Here is a 13425-nt window from a genome sequence, read left to right on the forward strand (position 1 = left end):
AGCCACTGGAAAGATTTCAGACAGACCAATTTCACACTCCTTTGTTATTTCACCATCCTACCTTAGTAAGACAGATTTATCTAAAAGCATTTCTAAGCATAGGCAACATTTAAAAGTTTTCTAACAGTGTACAGGGTAGGTTTTTGATTGACAAAACTGTGCTTAAGTCAGTTATGACTTCAGTGGAGCTTCCGGATGCCTCAGGTGAAGCAAGAGGAGGGACATATTTGAATTAAGGGAACCAGACCAATATGTCCAAAAATGACTTCTGCTCTAAAACCCTGCTGCCTCCTAGTTATATGGATTTTTCAACTGGCTCATATTTTTTAATCTCCCTAGAGGAGTAAAGATCACCAACACGGAAGTCAAAAGGAAGCCTAAGATGACAAAACTGTGAGATATATGTTAAATGGTGAGGAAAGATTTCAGTTTTAGGCTCTATGACTTATGATCAGTTGGGGGTGGAATGGGGGGAATATTTAAATAGCTCTTTAAACCAGGTGGAATTCAGCTTTAAAACTGAAGAGCCATTTACCTCAGGAGTATTCGTTTCTACATAGGTGGCCATAAAAACAAAATCATAAAAGAGAATCAGTGTCTCTTTGAAGAAGGCCAGTACATGCAATTGCAGATTTGATAATGGGCATGAGTACCACTGCAATTTGGTGGGGGAAAAAAGCACATAGTAATATTCTTGGTTCTGTAGGAAAAGTAATTATCACTTTCCAAAGAGAAAGAAACTTGTAACGTTGAAACAGAAAGGTGCATCATCTCCTGAGCAGATAAACTACATCCTAATAACGGTCACCATCCAACTTCAGCGTGTGAAAAGAAAGAAGCCAAATAAATATGCAGTCCATCATTTAATTAATCAAGTAGAAGAAGATACAAAGAAATGCATTTTTTTTTTTAACTGATTATGGACTACATTTATGGTCCTAAACCAAGAAAAACTTGTTTACCTCCAAAGTGGGTCCAGTCAGCAGATTTGCTTGGCAGAGGCAATCTGGAAATAAAAACACAGTATTAATAGTTTATACACTGTAAGTGAACACTTTACAAGGCAGATTGAAATTCAGTCCCTGTCCCTAAGGCTTTGTAATCTAACAAATGAAACATCATACTAGAGAATAATTCAGATGAGAGGGTGTAAAGATCACTGCAAGAAGTGGGCTTTAAGGAGGAATTTGAAAGACAGCAAGGGTGCTTGGTAGACAGAAAAGGAGAGACTGTCCCAAATGTAAAAACCAGCTTGAGAAAGGGGCGAAGCAGGAAGTAGAATAAGGAGATGAAGGGAGTACATAATAGGAAATTAAAACAGACATGAATGTATCCATATATGACTCTCCCTTCTTACACCTTGGCCCAAACAAGTTTTTGGAAGGAATTGCTATGCTTCTCCTGGCCACTAGACTTCGTCCTGCTACTGGATACCTAATTCTGCCCTCATGAACAACTTTATCTAAGTGCATGTCTACACTACAGACTTTAAATTGACACATGTCCACACTACCCTCCTTCAGTCAGTGGTGCGCATCCTCCTCTGGAGTGCTTCCACTGACTGAAGAGGGGTAGTGTGTGAGAGAGGGGGGCGGGGGCTGAGAGCCATGGCTCTCAGCTCCATGCAGTTCCCCACCAGGAGCAAGGGGACCAGCCACCCCCTAGGATTCTTGACTCTCCGCTGGGAGCGGGGGCAGCTGCTCAGGCTTCTCAGCTCCCTAAGTGGGGAACCGGGCATGGGCAGCCTGGCTTCCTTCTCAATTTCAGGGCTCCAGCAAGACAAGACAGCCAATAGCAGCATCTACACAGACACTGTGTTGCCCTACACTGACAAAACACCTCCACGAGAGGCTTAGGGTGAGTTATGTCAGTGTTGACGGGCACTTTTATATCAGCAGGACAAGGCTGTAGCGTGTACACTGATATAATTAGGTTGACGTAAGCTCAACCTAACTGTCTCAGACAAGCATCCAAGCCACATTAGAGACTGGCAGCCAGTGGACCCCACTTCCTCACCATCAGGTTTAGTAACACAGCTGAGCTCCATCAGCAAAGGCAGCAAGATCCTTCGGTTATGCACAGACTCAGACTTTAAAGGTCTGAAGGAACCATTGTGATCATCTAGTCCGACCTCCTGCACATGGCAGGCCACAGAACCTCACCCACCCACTCCTGAAATAGACTCAGAACCTCTGGCTGAGTTACTGAAGTCCTCAAATCATGGTTTAAAGACTATGTTACAGAGAATTTACCATTTACATGAGTTTAAACCTGCAAGTGCCTTATGTCTCATGCTGCAGGGGAAGGAGAAAACCCCCAGGGTCTCTGCCAATCTGACCCAGGGAGAAATTCCTTCCAACCCCAAATATGGCCATCAGTTAGACCCTGAGCATGTGGGCAAGACCCGCCAGGCAGATACCTGGGAAAGAATTCTCTGTAGTAACTCAGCTCTCTCCATCTAGTGTCCCATCTCTCTTTTTTTTTTTTTTTTTTTTTTGCTACTGACAGTAGCCAATGGGCCACATGCCATTGTAGGCAATCTCCTCATATCATCCCCTTCATAAACTTATCAAGCTCAGTCTTGAAGCTAGGTAGGTGTTTGGCCCAGCAGTGCTTCACTTGGAAGGCTGTTCCAGAACTTGACTCCTTTGATGATTAGAAACCTTTGCCTAATTTTGAGCTGAAACTTGTTGATGGCCAGGTTATAACCATTTGTTCTTGTGTCCACATTGGTGCTTAACTTAAATAACTCCTCTCCCTTCCTGGTATTTATTATTCTGATGTATTTATAGAGAGCAATCATATCTCCCCTCAGCCTTTTTTTGGTTAGGCTAAACAAGCCAAGCTCTTTGAGTCTCCTTTTATAAAGTAGGCTTTCCATTCCTCAGATCATCCTAGTAACCTTTCTCTGCACCTGTTCCAATTTGAATTCATCTTTCTTAAACATGGGAGACTAGAATTGCACACAGTATTCCAGACGAGATCTGACCAGTGCCTGGTATAATGGTACTAACAATTCCCTGTCTCTACTGGAAATACCTCGCCTGATGCATCCTAGTACTGCATTAGCCTTTTTTTAAAACTGTATCACACTGACAGCTCATAGTCATCCTGTGATCAATACACCCAGGTCTCTCTCTTCCTCTGTCACTTTGAACTGATAAGTCCCCAGCTTATAGCAAAAATTCTTGTTGTTGGTCCTTAAATGCATTACCTTGCATTTTGCTCTATTAAATTTCATCCAATTTCTATTACTCCAGTTTACAAAGTTATCCAGATCATCTTGTACGATATTTTGGGTCCTCCTCGGTATTGGCAATACCTCCCAACTTTGTGTCATCCACAAATTTTATTAGCGCACACTCACTTTCTGTACCAAAGTCAGCAATAAAAATGTTTAATAAGGTTGATTCCAAGACCAGTCCTGACAGTTCACCTTCCAGTATCATCCATTGTAGTATCACCCTTTAACCAATTCTTTATCCACCTTTCAATTCTCATATTAATCCCCATCTGCTCCAATTTGGCTAATAATTTCCCATGTGGAACTGTACCAAATGCCTTACAGAAATCCAGGTAGATTAGATCTACTGCATTTCCTTTGTCTAAAAGATCAGTTATCTTCTCAAAGGAGATCAGGTTAGTTTGGCATGATCTACCTTTTGTATAACCATATCGTATTTTATCCCAATTGCCGTTCATCTCTATGTCCTTAATTACTTTCTCTTCCAAAATTTGTTCCAAGACCTTGCATACAATTGAGGTCAAACTAACAGGCCTGTAGATTCCTGGATCACTTTTTCCCCTTTATTAAAAATAGGAACTATATTAGCAATTCTCCAGTCATAGAGTACGACCCCTGGGTTTACAGATTCATTAAAAATCCTTGTTATTGAGCTTGAAATTTCATGTGTCAGTTCCTTTAATATTCTAGGATGGAGATTATCTGGGCCCCATTAAGCTGTTTGAGTTTGACTTCCACCTCAGATGTGGTAAATTCTACCTTCATAAAGACATTTTTCTTATGCAGATAAATGTTAAGCTACCATTCTGGCTAGAAAGTTCACTTTCAAGAACTCATGCATGTCCAGCTAGGAACCTCTGAAGAGGTGACTTAACATGAAGCAATTATGCACTTTCAATATAAGGACTACAGAGCCATGTCTGCAGAGCTTCTTGGTTTCCAAGCAAAGCAGCCTTTCAGGCACAGCTACTGATATATGGACTGACAAGGAAAGTGGTAACGAAGTGTTTGCAGAGCAAGGTCTGTAGACACTTACTTGTTGAGCTCCTTGGTATGTGCATCTGCTCCTTGCTGTATCAGTCTATCCAGTACTTCCATTGGAGAGGTGGAGGATGTGCAATCTTCATCCTGGTTTCCCTTGACTTTCTTTAGCAGCTCCTCAGTCTTCTTGCTAACAAAGAGGTAGGCAGTCTTTGGTAATGCAACCTCAAAAAGGTGCTCATATGAGAGAGGCTGCCCGCTCCCAAACCCCATTCTTCTCTGTGCTGGTACTTTGCAAGGGCTGGGAGTGAGGATACTGGTCTCCATAGAGGATTGGCCTACCCTGTTACCAGCAGGGCTTTCATCAGAGGCTCCACAGGGCCTGTCAATGGGAGTAAATGCTTGTTTAGGTGTGTCTCGTGCACCCTCAGGCCCAGATTTGTCCAGAGATGAGGCTAACGGTTCAGAGCTCAGACTGTGTCCTTGAACACTGGAGGCTACTGAAAGGGGCTTCTTTTGAGAGGCTGGTAAACTCTCACTTGTGCGGTAAAAAGGAGAGTCAAATCCTCCTCTAGGCACCACGGGCTCAGCATCTGCTGTAGTGATCTCAGAGATCTCTTTTGATATTGCATCTGAGAAAAAAACAAAAGGAAGTTAATAGGCAAATAAGCTTTAAAAAAAATAAGTTTGGTGCTGTGTTAAGACAATCCACCTTTCACCCCAAACCAACTCCTGTGAACATTTAGACATCAGTTTACCTGGTATACACTCAGGGTTGCTCTTTGTAACCTGGGATACAAATCCTGTAAACTTTCTTAATGTAAAATTAGAACAGGGTACAACTTCAAAATTGAGGGATGCAAATTAACTCATGACTTTATGACAGAGAGATGAATTTTTCACAATGTAATTTTAGTTCTTAAAACTTTGGGAAGATTTTTGAAATTGAAATTGACCAGACAAAGTATTTGGGAATATGCACAATAGGATGTACATTATTTACCACTATTAAGATAATACAAATAAGAGTAGGTTTTATTAAATTGGAAACGCTAGCTTGTGGGTAAAGCTAGAAAGAAAGCAAATAAAATAAACCTGCCTTTCTATACAGGGTGGATAAAAACACCAATTAAAAACATTTTAAAATTGGTTTATTTAAATCAGGTGTTTTTTTAAATTTAGTTAAATACTTAAAATTAAGTTTCAAATTGACAACTTATTTTAAGGCCTAAACTTATTACAAATTACAATCATTTTAATCAACCACAAAAAATATTCAGCAGTTCATATTTGCTGCTAAGTTTGAGGTAGAAGTCAAACCCCTGAATAATAGTGAAAGTCACTGAATAAACATTTGGAACCATAGTTTGTGAAAGTGCTAAACCAGCTTTTGACAGCAGTAGCCTCTTTTGCAGGTGCAGAGAGAATCTTTTCTTCATTTCAGTTTTTCAGCTTCCAATCAATTTCTTAACACTGAAATGAACTAGTTGAATAAAGCAGGAAAGCTTGTTTTCCTCTTCCAATCTATGAATAAAAACTAGGTATGAAAAAATGAGATCTATTAATTCTAAAATCTTGAAAGACATTCTGACCAGAAATCATCAGTTCAATTCACTAACTACAGATAATACTTCATTTAATAAAACTGTTTGTTTTGATAAGGTTTTTTTAAACATATCCAGCACATTTAAGGTAGTTTTATTGAATAAAAAAATTAAATGTTATTTTGTGCATTTTAACTGAATTTGAATTTCTATCCAAATAGTGCTTTACACAAATCACAAATAAATAAAAAAAAAATCAATTCAGTAAATAAGAAATCCATCATTCACCATTTTCTAACAATAAAAAATGTGAAAATTCAGAAACCAAATAAAGGTAAGTTAAGCTATATAGTTGCTTAAATATAAGTATATAGATATAGTGTATCCTCCTGGTTATCAAAAAGAAGCACCAAAGTCTATGTAAAAAGACTATATTTAGTTACAAATCAACATGTTTTAATGGTTGTCAACCAATGAGAATCAACTTTTCATTAGGAAAGTAATTAAAAAAGTATAAAGATCTCTCGATCTCTCTCAAGGGTTCCTGCTTGCTGATTTAAATCATGATCAAAACTGGTGAAATCAATTCGCTTTGTTTCTAGAGTTTTGTTTTTTTAATTTAATTTGAGTCTTTGTCAATTAAAGTTCCAAAGAAGAGTGATAAATTTGTAAATATATTGTTCAGTTTACCCATAGGAAAAAAACGCCTCTGAATTAAAAAGTCATAAATCTGTAAGAAAAAGGGAAACTAACTATACTAAACATGGAAAAACTGTTACATCGTCCCTTATAGCACTTATATGAAGAAAATATTGAAAGACACCCTATCAACGCAATGTGTGTGAAGACAATACTATGAAACTGACCACTGTCTCACTCAAAATAGGGTTTTAAGTGGTACATAAACCTTGCAATAGTCCTTTGCATAAGAGTGAATTTTCCACATAGCAAGTCTGTTTTTATACAAAAAGAAAATATTTGCTTATCCTCTTATAAGTTTGTTTTTAGAAATTTTGTCAGAAAGGAAGTTCTTTTCCTTTTCTGCTAACTACTTCCTAATAAAGAATTTGGATTTTTACTTGTGGGGAAAGAAGGCTGTTGTGAATACTGGAAATAAGGAGGACAGACTTTAGGATGGAATAATTTTTCAAAGGAGTAGTTGGGGTACTGCAACAATTTTTTTTGAAATAATGGCTATCCCTGTTTATGGATCTAGAAAATACAGATATTATGCTGTTTTACAGAATAATCAGAAAACTAACAGAACAGGGATGGAAAAAAATGCAAGTTAACCTCTAGATATTAAAAATTATATAAATTTTTGGAATAAAATCTTAAAGGAGAGTGAAAAGAGATACTATAAGTGCCTGATCTAAAATCCATTGAAGTCAATGGAGTCACTCCACTGACTTCAACAGACTTTGGCTCAGGCCCCAAATAAAGCCACTAGAAGAAAATCTAGAGTAGTGCCATCCAGCCTGGTATGCTAATTAAGGAACATAGTAAAGTTTTATTTCAAAATTATCTTGATCAGAAAATTTTAATAAAGGGACTATGTAATCATCATGTATTTCAGGGGTGGGTGCGCAGAAGTAGTTCATTCTTACAAAATGTAAATTGTAATATCCTAAAATTAAGATAGTTTGATCTCTGATATTAAAATAAATAAATTTTTCACTTGGCTGTAAATGGTAATTTTTTTTTTTAACCAATGCAAAAAAAAGACTCAACTAGGGACTTACTGGTTGTCTCAAAGTCAGAAATTCTTCCCAGATTAAAAAGAGGAAATACAGCCAAACACTAGTCACGTAAAGAAGGGTTTACTATTATTTATGTATTACATTTACTTCTGAAATAATCTGATTTTTACATTGATACATATGTAAACGATAAGGATCACTAAGAGGAGTCTTGCATAAAAGGAGAAGGTTTCAAAAATAGAACAATGTTTAAATGGACCAGGAAGACAAAGCCAATAGGGAGGGTTACAACAATTAAGCAGGGCAGTGTGGCTCAATATACCCTGACAGCAACAATTTCTTTCAGAAATTAAGGATATTTCATTCCCATCCAAAATTTGTGCAGAGTTGCTGTACATCGAACATGAAGTCTCTTGATTTATGTGGGAAGAGTTGATAAGAAGCAAGGTGAAATTAACTAACTATACATTTATGCCACTTTTGGAACACTTATCAGGAAGAAGCTGGTATCCCCAATAGGTTCCCTGAATCAGACTAACACGGCTGCTACTCTGAAACATTTTCTTCTGTGTGCAGTAATCAGTAATACTCATTTATATCTGGCTTGATAAAATTAAAAAGTCTGAATCGTCAAACTCAGTACCATACTAGCTCGAGGTCTAAATGCATATAAAACCTACATAAGGATACCAAGAGACATTACCTTCTTCTCTGTCCTTCTCAACACTATCTTCATCAGAGGCCAGGCAACCTAAAAATTCTGGAAGATCACTTAAATTTACAGAACTTTTACTGCCAGGCACTTCTGAAGAAAAAAAAAATAAAAATTAATTGTACAGATGCTATATGTCATCATAAGACTTAACAATACGATATCTTCCACTTCTGCTGAAATAGTCTTCAAACAACATTCTCCATCCCTCTAGATCCTCCCCAAAACAGGAGCGTACCCCATTTCTGCTCCACCCGCAAATCAAAGAGTCCTGAAGTGTTAGGTCACTGGTCCCTCCAGAGACAGCCAATGTGATTTTGAAATGACAAGAAGTGCTACTGCAGAGTGAGATGAGGTAGTCTCCTCCACAGAAGAGAAGTATGTTGTCTGCAGTTCTCCTACCCATGAAAAGGAAGGACAAAGCTTAAGTCTCAAATATGTTTGCACTGCTAGATTTCCAGGCCACCTCTAAGCTCCCTTTAAAACACTGATCTTGCTCCAATAAACAGTACTTACCTACAAAAAAAGCTTAACTGAATGAATGCAGTACAAACTAAACCATATGTGACTGAATAACAGATCAAAAGTCTGAGACAGCTGATAGAGAAGCATATACTAAGCAATGCAGGGATAGAAACCTTAGGTTCGCAACTCAGGCACAAGTTGGGAAAGTCTAGCACAAATGCCAAATACCAAAAAGTTCAGATACCAGTGTTGCAAGACAACTCCACTGTGGAAAGCCAGTTTTAAATTCCAGTATCTTCTCCACCCTGAAGACATTTCTACAGCAGTTCTTTAGTACCTTAAATGTGGTACCATCAAAGTCCTTTCCCACCCCTTCCAGAGATGTGTGGGTGGGGGATAGAGGAAATGGCAAGTATAAATTCCATTTCCAATAAGATACTTTTCTCTCAAACATTCTCTACAGATTTTACTACTCCATGTGGAACTAGAAAGGGTTCTCTCAAATGCAGTGATATAGTAACACTGCAGGAGCATGAAAAAATACCAAGTTCTGCTTCCAGAAGCATTTGAGTCTATCCTGAACTGCTGACACAGTGAAGGAACACACATGGGCAGCCTTATAGATGCGTAACACTGCAAGTCCTTTTGCAGTTGAGGAATCTAAACATAAGAGAGCTTCCAAAGATCATCCTCAAAGCCTGAGCTTCTCCCTTTTAATCTTTTGCAACCTTCACTTTAGTGCTGTGTTCCAAACGTTAAATATTTTAATTGTGGAACACTGGGGTGGGGTTGAGGGGCAGCTAAAAAGGCAGTCCACACAAAGCATTTCTGGAGGTGAATAGTTAACAGGAAACAAATCAAAAGTTTTTATCATATGACATTAAGCTGAATCGTAGCATTAGAGTGGGATTCTGGAACCACTATGGAATGGATGGGGAAAAAATGGAGAAAGAGCAGAGGAGAAGTCTTTTGTAACTAGAAACATTTATCCAGAAATGAGATCACTGCTTTGGGGTAAGACTATTGAGAGGTGGGAGAAGATGATGTAGTTTACCCAATGCTTTCTCACTGTTTATGACATTTTGCTGTCGGGACAGCGAAGGCCTCCCAGGATCCGGTTTCTCCTCCTAGAAGAAAATAAGGATTCTTTGCAACAGACATCTATCACAAAGCAGCCTCTAGTACAGGGGTAGGCAACCGATGGCATGTGTGCCGAAGGCAGCATGCGAGCTGATTTTCAGTGGCACTCACACTGCCCAGGTCCTGGCCACCGGTATGGGGGCTCTGCATTTTAATTTAATTTTAAATGAAGCTTCTTAAACATTTTAAAAACCTTATTTACTTTACATACAACAATAGTTTAGTTATATATTATTGACTTATAGAAAGAGACCTTCTAAAATCGTTAAAATGTATGACTGGCACCCGAAACCTTAAATTAGAGTGAATAAATGAAGACTCGGCCCACCACTTCTGAAAGGCTGCCGACCCCTGCTCTAGTACATGTTCAGTGAGAGGGAATTTTTCCAGACAGATGACTTAAGTGGCACATCAATAAAGGACTTCAGAGACAGGCTAAGCCAAATATAAATTGCCTGAAGTTACAGGCAATTTGTTAGTTTGTGTTAAGGTCCAAACTGTACTTTTCATAATTAAATAACTTTTGATTTACACACAGACAACCACGACTGAAAAACAGGTTCTCATGAAAAGTTAACCCAGAGACTGAAGCCAGCTTTGCCTGGCAGTTACATTTTGCCTTTACCTTCTTGGGAGGTGTGGCAGCAGCTGAAGGGAGTGAAACATGCACAAAGTCATCTGAAATGCAGGGTGGAGGAGGGGAGGTGGCAGGTGTTCCTAGAGGGGTTCCTTTTCCACCTGCTCAAAAAAAAGAAAAGAAAAGGTTAATCACCATTAAAACTCCATATCCTTCTTAATTTGAGTTAATTTCACATTCATAAAGTTCAAGTGATACACACTTCAAATGATTTGCCATTCAAACCTCACAATTTTCAGTTTCATATGCGACATCCAGTTTTCAAACTTCAGTACTTAACTTGGGGTAGCCAGTTCTCTGTATCAGTGTTCATATTAGAACTTAGCTATGTTAAATGAGTACTTGGATGTCTAAATGCTGATTTGGAGAACTCAAATGCAGAACTGTCTGTTCCCATTTAAGACACCCATTCAAAAAATTGTATGTTCCGTTCAAGTGTGAAGTAATGATCTAGTTAAAGACGTCAAAACTTACAAACAGCAAACTATGTAAGAGAATTTTTAGGGGAAAAGCAGTTTAAAGAAGTTCCAAATACACTTAGATTCACCTTTAAAGAGCCTGTATGCAACCCTAAGTATCGACAAAGATATTTTTAACCAAGTTAAAAAACCCATTAAAATGTTGTTAACTCTGAAATGCAGTACATACCAGGTGTGCTAAAATATTTGCTATAAGGCTGTGATGAAGTTTGTGAGGACTCCGATGAGACAATTCCTGGAGAGGTTGGTGGAGTGGTCATACCACAAGCTGCAGAGGGGCTCCAGATGGTAACCTGTGTCACAATATAAGCAAATCAATTAGGCATATGTAATAAAAACCTATATGAAACACACACATCTGGCCCATGCCCAATGTCAAAAACAAAAAGGTATCAATGAGGATTACATTTACTATACTAGGTACAGAAGTTATACTAGGAAGCTGCAATGCTTGCTCAACTGAAAGCAAATGCGCCTATTTCTAAAATATTCAAATCCAATGAGAAGCCAATTTAAGGAGTGAAGAGTGACCATCTTTGTAATAACATGCTGGTGTGCCATGGTTAGGTGCATTAATAAATAATAATAATAATATATGGTGATATACCTATCTCATAGAACTAGAAGAGATCCTGAAAGGTCATTGAGTCCAGCTCCCTGCCTTCACTAGCAGGACCAAGTACTGATTTTGCCCCAGATCCCTAAGTGGCCTCCTCAAGGATTGAACTCATAACCCTGGGTTTAGCAGGCCAATGCTCAAACCACTGAGCTATCCCTCCCCTTATGCATTACCTGCTGTGGCTCAGTTGACAGCCGCGTAGACTGTGGGCTCAGAATCTGAGGTAGCTGCCCTTGCATTTGTGATAGGGTTAGCCTAGGAGTGGAATAAGGGGTAGAAGTGGAAGTCCCTGGAGTTTAAAAAAAAGGAACATTCACATTAGTTTATCAAATCTGATTTAGGTCTTGACGGTCCTTCTTGCAGATATTTAACAGTTTTTATTTTTAAAAAAAATCAAATCCACTCATCTGTTCCTATACACAATCTGGCTATTGGAGAGCAGATTTATCCCTTTCCATCCATGCAAAATATATAACAACAATAATTTTAAGTGGCTAATGATTTGGGGTGTCTCAGTATTTGAGTGTGCAACCTTAAAGAGGCCTAATTCTCAGAAAGTGCTGAACACTTGACCAGCTAATCACTACTGTCAATTACGAGTAAATGACAGACAAGGCAACAGGAATGTTCTTAGCTCATCCTTCAAGGGAAAAAAAAGTCACAGCTTTGTGACATTGCCAGAGAATAGTATAACAGGACTTCATATGCGTGTACAGAATAGGGAACAAAACAACTTTTTTTGCAAAAGTAGCCTTATAGAACTGGACTCCAAGAAGGGTACATTAGTAAGAACTGTGATTTTTTGTAACATAGCTGGTCTGCTTCCAATGGATATTAAAAGTCCCAATTAGCTCTTACCGTAGCTGCTGTGTGTGTCAATATAAGGACTGGCATTGGGGTCAATTTGACGAGGCTGCAAGCATATGCTGACTGGCTGAGACACAGAGTAATAGCTGTCTTCATATGAGGCTTCTTTTGGGTCCAGGGAGATTTTGGCACATTCTATCACAACATCATGAGTTTCTAGTCTTTTCCACCTGTAGACAGTTTTGGGAGCCAAGAGAGTAAGTTAGTCTTAAATAAGATAATTAGGATTATAAATCAAGGTTCCTGGACATATTAGGAACTGGTTTGTCAGATGGCTCATTTGTGTTCCTGCCAGCTTTGCATGATCCCAGCTGAAACACGACTGAGGCACCATACAATTGTGTGCCTTGCAATGTTTTAGACAGTTTACAAAGAAATAGATGACTCATAAGAGGTGACTCCAGTTTGGCAACATAACAGCTTTGAAACAGATCTATTTGAACCCAGCAGGGTCTTCTGTGGAGCACTCTGGAAAGGAGGAACAGCATACGAAGTCTTGAATGGTCCTGAGCTTCAACACATGGAGAGATCAGATCAGCTACCCTCAGATGTTGGGAGCCAAATTTAGACAAACCAGCAGTGCAGAATCTGAAACTATTTTGCAAGTTGCTATCTGGTATGCCAATTAAGGAGTTTTACTTGTTTTAAGTTTTGGGCATAAATATTCTAATTTATTTCTTTCACTCTGTACACCTCTTCTCTGTATAACTGAGTAACTAAATTCAGCAGTCAAATTAGAACAGGCCAAGACCTCAGAGGATGTAAGTTCATTGCATGTTAAAGTATAGTAAGAAAAAAATGGGAAGCTATCCATTTAGAAGCTGCTTTGCTTTTGGCCATAAGATAAAATTTGAAGCAAGACAGTTTATGCAAAATACTAACCCAAAGGGCTTTAACTGACAATTCTGTGCCATTCTAACTCTTTAGAGGTGCTGCCCCCCCACCCAAATGCAGCTGGGAGAAGCCTGCAAAACTGATCACTGTGATAGTCAATGGGTTCCCATTTAGTAGTGTGTTCCTAGTGGCTCTGAAAGCAG

The 13425-nt window shown here is 38.7% G+C and overlaps 1 protein-coding gene across 5 annotated transcripts in view; it reads right to left on the bottom strand.

The window, feature by feature from the left end:
• The window catches only part of TSC1 (TSC complex subunit 1), a 54848-nt gene that overhangs the window by 13195 nt on the left and 28228 nt on the right, over positions 1–13425 (bottom strand). For all 5 annotated transcript variants that reach the window (XM_039506553.1, XM_039506551.1, XM_039506550.1 and 2 more), the window contains 8 exons: positions 12380–12558; positions 11695–11810; positions 11072–11195; positions 10412–10524; positions 9701–9773; positions 8173–8274; positions 4281–4857; positions 963–1006 (listed from right to left, as the gene is read on the bottom strand). In XM_039506553.1, coding sequence (XP_039362487.1) covers positions 963–1006; positions 4281–4857; positions 8173–8274; positions 9701–9773; positions 10412–10524; positions 11072–11195; positions 11695–11810; positions 12380–12558 — 1328 coding nt within the window. The remainder of the gene's footprint in view (positions 1–962; positions 1007–4280; positions 4858–8172; positions 8275–9700; positions 9774–10411; positions 10525–11071; positions 11196–11694; positions 11811–12379; positions 12559–13425) is intronic.

This window comes from Mauremys reevesii, linkage group 19 (genome assembly GCF_016161935.1).
Source record: "Mauremys reevesii isolate NIE-2019 linkage group 19, ASM1616193v1, whole genome shotgun sequence".
Taxonomy (NCBI): Eukaryota; Metazoa; Chordata; order Testudines; family Geoemydidae; genus Mauremys; species Mauremys reevesii.